Raw genomic sequence first — 16,355 nt, forward strand, 5'->3', positions numbered from 1 at the left:
GAGATCTAATTAGGCAATTGTAGATGACTTTGATGATTCTCCAAGTCTTCTTCTCATCACAACGAACCCTTTGGAAAGACTTAAAAATATACTCATTCAGCTCTTCTTTATAGAAGCACATCTTGTTGGTAAGCACCCTCTTACTTTGTCCACTTGTGTGATGTCCCCTTGTCTGGATCTTGAATGGAGTGTTGGAACCTACAAAAAATTGTCAATACAATAGAAAAACAAATATAAATTTATGTTAGAAATATTGAACTAATAGTATAAATACTATCCCCTCCAACCCTTCCTAATCCCTTTGGAGAAACTCTTCTCAAATCACTTCACCCTCTAGTGAGAATTTCTTCTCAATTAGGCAATTGTCATATAAAGAGCATCTTCCTAAGGTCTCTTTCGGGATCTCTAATTAATCACTTGCTAGAGATCCCACCTCTAACAAGTCTCTCGTCTCTAATATATGCATATGGTTGACCACTACAATATATATTGTCTCTTAAGAGATTCTCTATAAATCTCTCTCTGGATTCCCTTTTGGAATCTCGACATTCATATTGAATGCCCTCTAATCTCTGAGTTCTCCTTTGGAAAAATTCAACATTCAACATGAATGTTCTCTAGTCTCCGAGTTCTCTTGAGATAGACTCAACATTCATATGAATGTCCTCTATCAAAATCTTCATCATCCCCACAAGGGCTATTAATCTCTTATTATAATTCTAATTGTGAATTCCTCTTCGATATAGAAACATACCTCTAATTCTATCTGATCTGGTATTGATAAATACTCTCATAATTATATTTTATTCCCTTAGTCATTTACTCTCTTTCCTTCCTTACATCAGTTATACTTTTCCACTTACTTTCTATTGTTTATTAGTCACTGAATTATTAACATATCTCCTGCACTTTGGTTATTCATTTTTCTGTGATATTTTTCAGTTATTATATCATCTTCTTGCCGGTCAATTAATGGCTTAGTGTCAAATATTTTGATCTCCTTCTAGAGGCTAATTATCACCTTGATATTTTCCTTCATTATTTCATTCCTCTTTTTGTTTCAGTTAGTCTTTTTGTTGATTGCGGTTTGCGTGATTGCGGGTTACTGTTCTCTTCTCTTGCTATAGACGACTACCATTTGCAAGCTTCTTCACTTGTGATGACTATTGCAGACAGAATGCTAGTTCTTCTGTAATTTTTCTCCATTTCTCCTTTCATGGCCGTGGGTTTTCTTGCTTGCTGTGCCTCTTGCTGGTGGGTTTTCGTCACCAATGTTTACTGTGCTGGTGGGTTTTTGCTGTGAATCCGGTTAACCTTAGGGTTTTCTTACAGCTCCAAACCCTAGTCTATACTGGCGGTTACAATGACTATAGGCGATAATCAAACCATCACATACCAACGTTTATGCGATCGTGTTTTGAAGCTGGAGAATGATAACATCTTGTTGAAAGAACGAGTGTCTGAATTGATAGCAGAAATTGCGAACCTCAAACAGTCCACAAAATCAAACATCTTGAATATTCAACATTTTTCAGATACTTTCATCTCTAAAACAACTGGGTTAAAATCTAGCATAGAGGCTATCATTGAATAGTTAGACGGGCTAGACAAAATCAAAGAACAACAAACCGAAATGGCAACAATACACTCTTCTTTGATTGTGGAAACGGAATAGAAGGTGAAATCATGGGCTTCACTTTACACCAATATAGATACTACTACCCCGAGGCTGAGTATAGACAAGATTGTCCAAGGTAAGATTGATGACGAGCGGGTGTAATGTGCACGCGAGCTCAATTTGCATGTTTGTGGTCTTACACCCACTTCCGACGTTGTTGCTGTTGGACATTCCTTTCTCTTTGATCAACTTGGTATCTCGGATATTACCTTGGATAGATGTTGGTTTGGTATGGGGGACACCCTTTTCATCAGATTCTTCTATTTTCCAGATAGGCTATGTGCCCTTAGAGGGAAGAGAGAGTTTTTTTCTCTCCCCTCTAAAATTTGTCTAGACGAAGATCTTACTAAGGCACAGGTTACAAAACTCAAACATGCTCAAGGAATTGTGGCAGATGCTAAGCGTGCTGGGAAATGGGCTGTTATTAGGAATCTTAGAGCAGTGGTTCGTGATTCTCCTCCTACTGGTTGGGTAGAGAGGACAACCTCCAAACCGGAATGACGGTCCCGATGGCAATTTGACAAGAGGAAGCCCCCTTCTCTTCTTGGCAACTGCTAGAATGGTAATGGCTCTTTATGGTCATTACTCGGTCTTTTTCAGGATGCAGTGGGGTCCTCAGATTTTTTGGCCGTTACCGAGACTCGCGAGAGCCCTATGCGCCCTCTTCCAAGGTATCTTGGTTATCAGTGGCTGTTAGTTTGTAGAGATGAGGTCTGGACTTCTGGTGCGGTCCGTGGGTTTGGGGGTATTGCTTGCTTAGTTCGTGATGATATTTTCAGTTTCACTTCAGTTGTTTAGTTTGACACCTATGCCAAATTTATGTGGGTCCGGATTGGTCAGCAGAAATACCAACAGAGATATTTTTATTGTTGTTTGTTATTTTCCTCTGATCTCTTCTCCTTATGCCATTCATGACCCGAAGAATGGAGATCCTTTTTATGACCTTTAGGAGAGCATTTTATAATTTGAGGCTTTGGGTGATATTATTATTCTTGGAGAGTTCAACGCTTGAACCAGGGATCTTTAGATTCCTTTGCATCATCATGGTTCTAATTCGAACTGCACTTCTGAGTTAGATTTGACTACTATGGGCTTGCAACACACCTCAAGGGATGTTTTTATTAAGATAATATCTTATACTTTCTATAATAGTCAACTACTTGTCTGTAGTCCGTCTTCAGTCTAGATAGGATGTTTCCTATTACTTGTCTGTAGTCCGTCTTCAGTCCAGATAGGAATGTTTCCTATCCTGTCTCAAGTTTTGTTTCTAATTCCGTCTTCAGTCAACGTCCTTGTAATTCTTTATAAGGAACACATTTGTTCCTCTGTTAATTAATTAATCATCCGAAAATCCGTTAATCTGCCAACTCTTCTTGAATCTTGTAACATGGTATCAAAGCCAATACTTGAATTTCTTTGAAAAATTTATAATTTCATTCGAAATTATTTGCTAAAATTTTTCGAACTAATTTTTGAGGTTTTTCTCAAACAGCCCGTCTAGGGTTTTTTGTTTTTGTTGAGAAATTCATCTGTGAAAAATCTCAGTTTCTGCTGCTCGCATTTGTTTTTTGCAAACAAAAATGTCTCACATTTTCTACAAACAAAAACGTCTCACGTTTTCTGCAAATCATTTTTTTGGAGCCGAAAAATGCTTGAAAAAACCGGTATTTCGTCTGCTATAATCATTGCTGAAGGGTCGTTTTTGTCTATCCAGCCCTTTCGCCTATCTTTGCCAGCATTTCGGGTGTTCATTTATCCAAATCCGCCATTTTTTTCTGCAAATCCAACCTCCTTGGCCGCCGACTGTTATTCTGCTCGAAACCTTAATTTTTTGACTTCGAAAAAATATTTTGTTTGCAGATTTTTGGTGGGTTTTTCGAGAGCTCAACTGGGTTGTTGTCCGTTTTCTTTGGGTGCCTCGATTTTTGTGCCTCGATTTTCGAGCCAGTGGATCAAAAAAACGACAACAAATTCCTTGTGGGTTTTCTGAGCTCTCTTCTGGGTCATTCTCTGATTCTTCCGGGTCTTTCTTATTTTTGCCTCGAAGAACGTGCCTTCACAGATTTTCACAATTTTTATTGAAAAACGTGCCATGGCATCTCTGACAAATATTCTGCTCGAGCATAATTCCAAATTCAATGGTCGCAATTATGGAACCTGGAAGCAGCGCATCATTGCAATCTTTGAATATTGAAACACCGATCAACTTGTTCTGGGTGTTAAGTAGCGTCCGACTTCTCCGGGTCTTGATCAAGGCGAAGCTGCATTTTTTGCCTTCTGAATCTGTTTCTATTTTTATGGGTTTGTTGATTTTCTCCTCAAAAATCATTTCAAGTTGTCTGTAATACGCAAGGTTGTGTGAGATTCTGGGTTTGTTGATTTTCTCCTCAAAAATCATTTCAAGTTGTCTGTAATACGCAAGGTTGCGTGAGATTATGGGTTTGTTGATTTTCTCCTCAAAAATCATTTCAAGTTGTCTGTAATACGCAAGGTTGCGTGAGATTTTGGGTTTGTTGATTTTCTCCTCAAAAATCATTTCAAGTTGTTTGTAATACGCAAGGTTGCGTGAGATTATGTGTTTGTTGATTTTCTCCTCAAAAATCATTTCAAGTTGTCTATAATATGCAAGGTTGCGTGAGATTCTGGGTTTTACCGTTTTTTCCACAAAAACGAAGTTTTGTAATTGCAACTTATTTTGAGTCATAGCACTCTTCTGGCAAAGCTTCTTGGTTTCAGCATTCTGTAGATCCAGGGAGGGTCTCAGTTATCACAGAATGTTCTGTCATCCGTACGTTGACCATTAAGGACGGGTATTAACATAATATCTTATACTTTCTATAATAGTCAACTACTTGTTTGTAGTCCGTCTTCAGTCTAGATAGGATGTTTCCTATTACTTGTTTGTAGTCCGTCTTCAATCCAGATAGGAATGTTTCCTATCCTGTCTCAAGTTTTGTTTCTAATTCCGTCTTCAGTCTACGTTGTTTCTTTTAGAAACAACGTCCTTGTAAATCTTTATAAGGAACACATTTGTTCCTTTGATTAATGAATCATCCAAAAATCCGTTAATCTGCCAACTCTTCTTGAATCTTGTAACAGTTTTTGGGCTGCTCTCAGGTTATGGCTGTCGCCTTCTCCAGCTTTGTGAGTCTTCTGGGTTGTTGATTCTGAATGGTTTATCCTTCCCGGATCGAACCTCTTTACCTGCTGGCCGCACTGTGGAGGTGGGAGTGTTGTTGACTATGTCATTTCCTCTCATTCTTTCATTTTTTCCATTCGCAGTTTTACCATTTCGCATCTCCCCTTGGCTGTTCATGCTCTTCTTAGCATTTCTATTTACGTTTCACCCCACCCATCGTACTCCTTCCAGTCTTCTTACTGCCTGACTGATACTGTCTCCTTTCCTACTTGCTTTCATTACCCTGAGAGAAATGGTGAGCTTTTTACTTACCACCTTAGGAGACTTCTAACACCTGCTAGCTTTAATGAGTCGCTTGTTGCCTCTGACATGTTTGATTCACTTGCCTTTGCCATTTGGGATTTTGCTCTCCTTTCTATTCCTCATTGTTCCCCTCCTTCTCTCAGAGCTAAGTGTCAGAATACTTTTCCTATGAATCAATGGTTTGATACTGATTGCAAAACTTTCCATCGCTTTGTTCGCGTCACCTTTGAGACTCAGTCTCCTACCTTCACCCATCTGTGCCTTTCGTACCTTCGTTTTCTTCACCACAAGAAACGTTCTTTTCCTTCCTTTCAGTGCAGAACCCTTTGCTCCACGCTTATTCATAATCCCCAGATCTTTTGGCATACCCTTTTCCCTCGATGCTCCCCCTGTCCTCCACTCCTGACTACCACTCTTTGACCTCCCATATCATTACGCTTTATGACATTCCTGGGCAGCCACCTCTCCACTCCACTCCACCTCCTTACTACCGCTTGTTCACCTACTCCAATATTATTGAGGCCATTAGATCTTTGAGATGCAACAGAGCAGTTGATGAAGAGGGTTTCCAAGCAGAACTTTTCAAACTTGGTGCTTCGGTTCTTGGATCTTGCCTTCCTACACTCTTTAATAGAGTGGTTTGCACTAGGTTTCCTGAATCCTGGTCTAGACATGTGGTTTACCCTATTCACAAGTCTGGGCCTGCTTTTGATCCAGCTAACTATAGAACTATTATGATTGGACATACTTTTGCCAAACTTTATGCCATTGCCTTGAGCACTATGTTATCTAGTGAGCTTGATAGAAGAGATTGTAGAGCTAAAGGGCATCCTGGTTTTCGGGCAAACCATTAGACTATAGATTATATTTTCACACTGTGGGCTATCATTGAGGAGGCTAGACATCGCTCTCAGAAGGTCTATTGTTGTTTTGTGAACTTTTGTAAGGCTTTTGATTCGGTTCCTAGGTTGGCCTTATTTCAAAGACTTCATGAGATTGGAATCTCAGATATGTTGCAGACTGCTATTATGAGGCTTTATGAGAGGGTAACTGATAGGCTTAGGACTCCGAAGGGCTTTTTGGTTCCGATTTAGAGCACCATTGGGGTGAAGTAGGGTTGTCCTCTTTCTCTTACTCTGTTTGGTTTGTATATTGATGAGTTGGAGGATTTCCTTGTGAACTCCTCTCAATCGGGCGATCGGTGCTATTTGCATCAGGTTTTGATCTCTATTCTCCTTTTTGCTGATGATGTGGTTCTCTTGGCCTCTTCTCTTGATAGCTTGCAGAGACTCTTGGATGATCTGGCTTCTTTTTGTGATTAGTGATAGCTTGTGGTCAATTTGTCTGAGACTCAGGTTATGGTCTTTAATTATTTAAAGACCTCTCATCTTCATTTCTTCTTTTAGGGTCAGGAGGTTGAGATTACTTCCTCTTATATGTATCTCGATGTGAAGTTCTCGGGGCTGTGCTTTAGCTTGAGGCCAGCTATTCACTCCAGAGTTAGTAAGGGCATGGGTTCCCTAGCTTTCCTGGAAAGACAGTGCTTCAGGCATCATTTCCAGGATATTTTGTTCAAGTTGTCCCTTTTGGACTCCTTGGTTCATCCGACAGTTCTGTATGACTCAGTGGTTTAGGGGCCTTCTCTTATTGCTTCTGATTGGGCTTCTATAGAGAGGGTTTAGATGTTGATGTTACAACGTATCATAAATGTCATAGACTCACCCCTCACAGCATTGTCTTAGCTGAGTTTGGAGCTCATCCTCTCAAACTTGTCACCATTTTTGACTTAATTTGGTTTCTTCATCGGCTTCGTGGTTTTATGGAGTCGAGTGTTGACCAACACAGATACTCTCATCTGGCATACTGTTCTTCTGTTGAGATTTTGAGATATGATACCTCTACTAGGTCTCGTTGTTGGTACACCCAGGCCACCTCTTTGTTGGGTTTGATTGGTATTGAGATAGATCGTCTTTCTCCTTACTAGTTTTCACTTGATGCTCCTGCTCATCTTCTCCGCTCACGTCAAGAGTTGAATGAACATGTCAGACATGATATTTATAGATAGTACATTACCACTACCTAGAGTAATCCCTCGAGAGGTTTGCGACCTAGGATGGCCTTCTATGCTTAGCATTTTCTTGAGATCCAGGATGGTATTATTGTTCGCCTTGCTTATCTCTACTGGCGTTGGAATCATGCCTTGCAGTTTTCTTTGGGCTCATTCAGAGTTGGTTCTCACCGCCTCGGGGCTCGGATTGACCACCATATGGATCGGGCTGATCGGATATGTTAGTTGTGTACTTTGGCAGAGGTTGAGACTGAGATCCACTTCATATTTCAATGCCCTCTATACTATGAGATCAGAGGGAGATTTTACTGCCTTTTTAGAGACTATTCTTCTCTTTTGATGTTCTTTAGCTATATTGATCAGCAGTGTCTTGCACTTTATCTTTAGGAGGCCACCCATCTTTGAGAGATTACCCTGTAGTCTTTTATACTTCAGGGGCATACTTCAAACCAGCTCATTACTACCTTTTTCTCTCCCTAGTCTCCTCCACGGGCTTTGAAAAGGCCTTCCAGTACTTCTCATTCCAGATCGGCCAGACACTGCACTAGTCTCTCCAGGCAGTGACAATCCTATAGTGGTTCTACACGGCATTCTAAGAGTATGGATCATTTATGGGTTTACCCCTCTATTACTGATTTCTTTGTGGCAAGGAAGGACCCTTAATCCTTACCTTGTCTTCTTTCTTGTTTGTTTCTTGCTTTTGTTTCTTCTCAGTCAGCATTTGGTGCTTCTGTTTTGGTCAGCTCTTCTGTTTGTATGCTCAGTCCCATAAACCGTGTTGGTTTTCATGGACATTAATATTATTATCTTATCTTATCTTATCTTATCTTATGGTCTTGTTTGACTCAAACTCTTTCTATTAGAAATGTCATTAGGCCAGCTCCTTCCAAATTCTGAACATTGGCTTTATTGTTAAGGTCCCTGTCAACGTATTGGTGTTCGATCTTTCTATTGTACCTTGCTTTTACATTTTTCTATGGCATCTTTGGAATGTTTGTTCCCTGTCAAAATATCAGATATTTATTTTAATTTTGTTCTCCTTTGCGGTGGTATTCCTTCCATATCTTGTCCATTCTATGTATTGTTTGTGTTCGCTGCTTGTCCATTCTATGTTGGTTTTTGATTTTTAATCTATCTCCTCTTATGTATATCGCTGAGACAACTGACTTACCTGGTCTTTCTGAATGTGAGTGTTCCTATGTTCTTGTTGTTACATGTAGATCATTGGGCGTTGGATTGGTTTAGTATTTGTCCATTTCATTGAAGTCACTGCTTCCCCCATTCCCTGAATATGCTATCAATTTGGAATGCCCCCTTTCTTCTTATCACAGGATGATAACCCTTAGCATTGGATTCATACATGTTCGAAAGTGGCTTTTACTGTTGCAGTTCAATGCTATATCCTTCCCTTGCTCTTCCGTTGAATTTTGCTTTCTCCCTGTGTGGTGTTGGCTGTCTGCGTTGGCAGCACATGTTAGTAATGGAATCAATCCCTTAGATTATGTCACATCTCCCCAAATATGAATTACTATAGTGACTGAATGATTATCGAGGAGTCATGAATCACATATGTAGGCTAACACATAATCCCCAATTAATATATTTTCTCCTTTCTTATATATTGTCGATTTAATAGATTCAATAGTCACGAGCTTTAGTGACTAATTAATCATGTTTATTTACATTTTTAACATAATTCTATTTGTTGTTAATATATATTTAATATGATTATATATTATAATGTTTAGATGTATATAATTCTTTATATATATATATATATATATATATATATATATATATAAGTATATTTCAAATAATATCAGGTATTATCAAACATAATAATCTTATAATTATCATAATCTCTTCATCAATCTATTTGCCATAAATATTGTTTATTTTGGTTTCAAAGTGTTTATAGATTTATATTCTGGTTATTAAATTTCATTATTAGTGGGGATATTACAACTTGGAATTTGAAAAATAAAACAAGTTGTATTGGTGCACACCAATATACTCAAGTATGCTTATTTAGTTACCATCATGCCTTTCTTTGATTCTTATGTTAGGCGCTCTTCTATCTCTTTGAGTGTCTAGCCAAAGAAAGTATCTTTTATTAAAACTAGTGTTTTTTAGTATTGACATGCACTTATGATTTTGCCCCCTCTTATGCAAAAAATCGACTTTAAAAAAATGTCTTTTTCCTTGAGAGTTAGAAAACATGTCCCTTTGTGAGGTGTGAAATTTCTCCTTGGTGCATGTCATCCCAAGGAATTTTCTTTTTCATGACATCAAACTTTTAATGAAGACACCAATGCTTCATTTTGGATGCACTTTACTCTTCCTTGTGGTGTGCACTAGTTGTTTAGCATGTCCCAAAGTGCATTAGAAAATTATATCTTGGATTAGTTTCCTTTGTAAAGGCACATCAACAATCTTTGGCACGTGCCATTAGTTAGGGATTGTCTTTTCTGAAATTCATGACTTCTTGAGGTATGCAGCAACTAGAGGCATGCAACATTAGTTTGATGGTGATTGATAATATAAAAATTATCTCTTTTTGTTGGCAGATGCCTATACTTAGTCTTTGAAATCTTCAAACATTATTTGTTATTTCTTACTACATATAATCTTCTTTTCTTGTGTGGGCTTCTCTTCTTCAATGCAAGGTGTTCTCCATTCTTCTCCCTATTATCTGTCCTCTTCTTAAAGCTTACTACAATTTTTGCATTTTAGAGATTTGTTGGGTATAGTCATGCTTTTAGTGTTACTCATGATGAATTATGCTGACCCTTTGTATTGGTGCAACTAAGCTTTTTGGTGCACACCTATACACAGTGAGAAACATTCGAGTCTTTAGCTGCTTTTTTGAGATGCGCCTACAATCTTCTTTGTGTGCTTATACAATGTCTTGAATGACCTATTCTTGAAACTCTCCACACTCTTTTGCTCTTTTCGGGTGTGTTTATGTGCTTGGTGCATCTTCGTGCTTGTTTCTTTCCTCTTTGCAATGATTTGTGATTTCTCAAGTGCTTTAAAATATGACATCGTGCTGTTTGCCAAAAAGAACCAAGAAGGCGATATATAGAAGCTATGATTTTGAAACACATCAAGGGTAGATAAATGAGAATACCCAGTTGATAAATCCAAGTCAACATTATATGTGAACAACACTAATTCTTTAATAATACAGTCACTAATGTTAACATAATTATATAATTTTGAAAAATGTTCTGTCTATTAGTATACTGTAACTTTCATACACTCTAAAATGGCCAGATTATATGGATACATTCTTATTGTATTCATTGTAGAACAAGCAACATCTTTTTACTTAATACGTTGTCTGTCTGTTGACATTTAATAATTAGTGATGTTATTTTGAGAAGCAACATTTATTTTATCAATAAGTTTATTTTTCTTTGATTCTAGAGAAGCAATTTCTATATACAATGAAATGTTGCATATGATAATTTAAGTAATTGATACTTGGTCTGAATCTCTCTAAAGTTGTTTAATGATAAAGATTTAGATCTTCTAAATCTTTTTTAAATTTTTGATGGTGTTGGTTTCTTTAACACTCAATTGACTGGGAATCATACTTTATCCTGACCAAATCTATTTGCACTTTGCAATTTTCTTTCCTTTCAGCCAGCATCTGATGAAATTGCATTTAGAGTTGGGGAGCTGAAAGGATTTTCTGAATGGGGCGCACGCTTTCAAAGTATTGGACTGGAGGAAAATATGGTTCATCAAGCAATGGAAGACTCTGGGATGTTAGTGGTACAGATAGAAAGGCTGCTCAGAGTTCTAACTGAAACTGTGAAACTGGTATAATTGAATCGTCTTTTTGAAAGGAAATGTAGAATTTGAACAGACATAATATCCATGCTGTTCTTTGCTAATCTCATAAGAGTCCACAAGCAGTTATCTATGCTTTGCTTACTTGATGTTTACCTGATGACATTTTGTAGGGTCAGTTATGATACATTCTAGTATTGTGTTGTTAGTCTTGAATTCTGGTGCTAATTGTAGTAAATTTATCTTGCCACAATGATTATGTGAATGGCTTCTCCAAGATCTCTACTCTCTGCTTGTACAAGAACCTGCAGAATTTTGTAGGGAAGATCCCAGAAAGACTTAGATCATCAAAGCAGTGTGAACATCCTTATCTCACTTGGATGATCTTGCTACATCCTATATCTGCATTGAATTTAATGATAGCACAGTATTACATTTGTTCATGTGTTTTATTTATAATGATTTTCTGTATTCTGTTTTTCCTCATCACAACATTAACTCTAACCTCTGTCATATTTGGGACATTTTTTACCTCACTACTAAGTTTATTTTAGTAGAAAACATTAGGGTTAAGTCCGTCTTCTAGTTTTATATAGAGATCTCAGGGGCTTTGAAGGGAAATATAAGAGTTCTGCAGGATTTGTTTCAAAGCACTGACAGCAGAGCCCTTTTGTTGAAGATCCATCATTTGATTTTTTGATATGAAAAAGGCTATTGATGGGGATGTTGAAGGGAAGACCTTAGCTGCCCCATGTAGTTAGGATTTGGAAAGCTTCCATTTTATTCAATTGCGATTTCATTTCCTCTGATCACAAAACATTGACAATGAAAATTTTCATCTTTAAAGGTTTGTGCAGATATCTTTTAGGGAGCAACATAGGATGAGAAGGATCGCTAAACTATTTATGATAGTGCTACAGAGGACAGATATGGAAAATTTATTAATGTCCAACAAAAGACCACAAAGAGAGTCCAAGAGACTGCCAAAACAAAAGCAAAGGCCAGCCTAGAACACACGCCAAACAACACCTACAGAAGTGACACCAAACAGTGCCCGAGAAGAGAAGCGACTACAACGAAAAACTTGAAATAACACACCATAGATAATATTTCACAAAGCATAGGACCTAAGCAGAAATGGTAGCCCTTGGCATTGTATATATACCTACCACATTTGATGGAATTGGATACAAATTTGTTGAGATAGTGAAGCATTTATTTGGAACTCATAGATATTTCATTGTAGTTTTACCAAAAGTTGAAGTTTCAAGTTGTAGGAAACTTCAATAGCTCGAAATCATGTCTCGTTTGAAGTACCACCTTGCAGATATAAAAATGTGTGACACAAGTATTTGTGATTGTTGTCCTCAATTTGACATCACAAAATTGAGGCAACTCTATGCAATTTTCTCATAGATTCGTAGCTGCATCCTCTTTGTTTCAATGCATTAATGGGACATCATGAAAACAGTTCATTATCCCCGAATTGTTCTTTGTGTAATCTGGTTTATGTGTTCTTTTGAAAGTTTTCCATCGAGATTATTCCCAATTGTTTGTAGGTAAGAGTTTTCTTTGTTGCACTACAAAAGTGCGATTTTTTGTAAACTTGTACTTCTTTTCTTTGTGTTGTAAATAGTTTTCTTTTTTTTGCCTTAGGTGAATAGCCCTTGAATTTCTTCTCAATTTGAGCTAACTTAGGTCGAAATTTGGAGTTCTCTAGCACAAGTTTTAAGAGGAAAAGTGGGGTTTTTTAGGACAATTGCATATTTTTATTTAAAATCTCATAAAAGTGGGCTTTTTATTGGCAATTGCATGATATAAAGTTATATTTGATATTTAAAATAGATTGTGTGTTCCATTTTAAAATTTCAGCTCATTTTGAGTTTATTTGACCATAGTTTTTTATGTTTTATGAAATATCATTTTTTAAGACTATTTTTCATGTTACTTTATTAAAAGCTATAGTTAAATATTAAATATAATTACATAAGATAACTTAAGTGCATAAGTGGGATTTTTATTTCATATTGCATATATTCACATTTCATGAAAATCCGCTTTCAATAAATTCTAAGTCCCAACATCATTAAAAGTGTGCTTTTTAAATGCGATTGCATATTTGATTGTGTTTAAAGTCCATTTTTAATAATTAAATGCATGTGTTTTTAATCACCATTCAAAGTGGGTTTTTGAAATCCATTTAGATTTAAATGATAAATTAAAATGAGTTCTTTATTCATTTTAATCAAAAGTGGCGATTTTGGTCCCAAATGCATATGTTTTTAAATAAGAGAAGTGTTTTTCTTTAAACTTAAAGCTAAAGTGACATTTTCAAGCCAATTACATAGGTTTTCGACATATGTAAATGCTACTAAGGAATGTGTTTTGACTTATAAAATCCACCTTAAGCAAAATTGGCGATTTTATATCATATTGCATATTTTTCCCAATATGCTTATATCTCCTAAAAATGTGTCCAAAGGCAAAAGTGGCGATTTTTGTCAAGATTGCATGTTTCTCATATCATGTAAAATGCCTCTCCAAAGAGTGGTTTTGAGTTGCAAGTTTCATCCAAGAATTTACGTGGCGATTTTTGGTGCTAATGCATACATTTTGGTGTAAGTATTGCTTCTCCAAAAACAAGTACAAGACTCAACGACAATTTTTAAAGGGAAAACATATATTATAAACACATGCAAAATTCCTCCAAACAAGTGTTTTTGCCCTAACTATTCTACGTGACAATTTTCGACAAGAAAGCACTGTTTTTGTGATATAATGAGTTTCCAGAGCACGTTTGCAGGTAGCATTCTAACATAGTTTATGTCGTGGCGGTTTTCTTTGCTATTGCATGGAATTATTATATGCGTTTGCATCCAAGACCTGCATTTTTCTACCTTAAGCGCTTTGTGGGAAGCTTTGGTGTGTATTGTAACATGTTTTTAATCTCCAAAAATGCATTTAAGCTTTCATTACATATTGGCATATGTTATTGATCAAAAAAGACAGTTTTTGATCCAGCACAATGTAGTTTTGAAGGGTTTTTCCTAAGTGGTGGTTTTTGGAGCAAAAGTGTGTCCTCCAATATGCGCTTGGTAGAAAATAGTCCATCTAGGGCACGTTTTTGGTCAAAACTTTACATTTCTTCATAGATTGTGTTTTCCAATCACTTCAAGAAGCATTTTAGGGTAATCATTTCAATTTCCAGCTCGTTCTTCATCCGTTTGCAAGCTATTTTCTTGCCCTAGACATCAGTTTTATATGTCATTGCATTTGGATTTGCTAAGTCAAATTTTGTTCCACTTTTTATGCATTGCTCTTCTTTAACTATATCAACATGTCCAAATTCGAACCATGTTATGAGGATTTCGAATCTACTTAAGTCTTGGTTTTGGACAAATCTAAAATCCAAACATCTCTTGGATTTTTTCAGATTTGCTAAAGATTTGGATAAGGTTTTTGTCTTTCTAATTTTTGGCGGAGTTGATGTAAGATTTCCTTGGTTATTTTTCTAAGGCATTTGTATATATTTGTTTAAACTTTAAATGTTCTTGCAAGTCATTGACATTTCCATTTTCAGATTTGCATGATTTTTCATTCTTAAAGTTCTTCCTTCTATCTTCCTTCTTTTTCTCCAAGTTGCATATACAAGTTCTCATCTTACTTGCATATGTAGGCGGGTGTAAAATCATGCTCTAAAAATGAAAGATAAGTTTTCTTTTCCCTTACATGCAAATGCAAGTTAAAACCCCACAATTACACATTTCATGCACCTCCATATGGCTGCCCTATGGTTGAAGTCTTTCCCAAATGCTTGCTGGATAGAATATCACATTTTGCACTTATTTAAACATGAGGTGCTCAGTGTGTTTTCATTTTTCTCCTTGCTTACTTAGATCCAAGCTTGCTGGCCACATATGTAAGTCATCTTAAAAAACCTGTTTTAAGCTATTTTACTTACAATTTAGCCATTTTGAGCTTCACCCATTTGTTCATTATCTATCTTCATTCATTTCATCCATCTCATCCATCTCCCCCATGTATTCCTTGTTCAAAATTCATCGAAATCTTGCTACGGATCCTTCACATGAAGATGTTCTCATTTTATGAGATTTTCATGTAACAATTGTGCAGGCGTACCATTTTGCAATGTCAAGAGAATCTACTCCAGCAAAGGGCAAAGATAAAAAGAAGATGAAGTGCTAGTATAATCAGTATCATAACTCCATCCCTTCATCACTAGTAACCTCATCCTATGATGAGGTACGGGATATCGATATTTCTCATATGAACATTGAAGACTTTCTTGCAAGAGTTGAGGCTTCAGCTATAGAAGATATGGTGTGGATTAAGAGGAATCATATTCATCTTTTGTCCATTTTCCCCTGGGTAGCTCATGAACCGCAATTCATTCTCCCATGTGCAAGACATTTTGATGCGGCTTCACGAACCATCAAAGATCAAGATGGCAATACTATCATTAGTTTTGATCTTGAGACTATTGATCGTATATTTCATGTTCCTCACACTCTAGTTGTTACAAATATCACAAGGAAAAATGCTATGGAGTGGTGGAATGAGGATACTCCATCTTGTACCAAGTTTGTGAATGATAACTGGTTGATTACTAAGAGATTGAATCTTGACAGATGGTCGGTTAAGGGAGTACGCAGATGTGATTTCAAAATAGAAATCAATGATTTCATCACACTTCTTAGCCGCTTGGCAGGGCTTAAGGATTCAAACACCTTTGAACTCTGGATGTATAATTACATCTCACTCATAATATGGTATAAAAAGAATGTGTTTTGGGCTGAATTGGTGAGTGACTCAATATGTGAAAGTTATGTCAACTGGTGTGGTCAACATGAACTCCTACATGGTGTACATTGCTGCTGCTGCTCTAGGCATCTTTTCTAGTTTATAAACCAGACATGATAGGTCTATAGTTCATGTGTGTGAATATTATGAACAATTGCCTTTGAAACAAAGTCGGGTACATGTCAGAAGAGTTCAAGATGCCTTCTTTGGGCATATGTGCTTGTTTGATAAAGAGCTTCCTAATAAGCAAGTATTTGATGAGGCATGGAACAAGGTTAATGAGTATGGTTGCATGTTTTTACAATTCTTGAACTTTAGATATTTACGAGTTAGGTTCTTCAAGTGAGAGCCATACACACTACCAAGGTATCCCATCGATCGAATTATATCGATGAAGTTAGCAAGACAACTTATGGAAGTCTAGGCTTATCAGTCTAGTTTGCACCGGCCTGAAGTGGGGATCTCATCTCGAAACCCATTGAAGATTGGAGGATACTCACCAGACATTTTACCTAAGCCCAAGAATATGGAGTTTGAACTCCAAAGGA

General features: G+C 36.9%; 1 protein-coding gene across 3 annotated transcripts in view; it reads left to right on the plus strand.

Annotated features, from left to right (window-relative positions):
* APC4 (Transducin/WD40 repeat-like superfamily protein) overlaps positions 1 to 16,355 on the plus strand; it is a 316,377-nt gene that overhangs the window by 216,366 nt on the left and 83,656 nt on the right. For all 3 annotated transcript variants that reach the window (XM_089832217.1, XM_089832218.1, XM_089832219.1), the window contains exon 11: positions 10,837 to 11,016. In XM_089832217.1, coding sequence (XP_089688343.1) covers positions 10,837 to 11,016 — 180 coding nt within the window. The remainder of the gene's footprint in view (positions 1 to 10,836; positions 11,017 to 16,355) is intronic.

This window comes from Cupressus sempervirens, chromosome 5 (genome assembly GCF_028749045.1).
Source record: "Cupressus sempervirens isolate cs-2001-9-10 chromosome 5, ASM2874904v1, whole genome shotgun sequence".
Classification (NCBI taxonomy): Eukaryota; Viridiplantae; Streptophyta; class Pinopsida; order Cupressales; family Cupressaceae; genus Cupressus; species Cupressus sempervirens.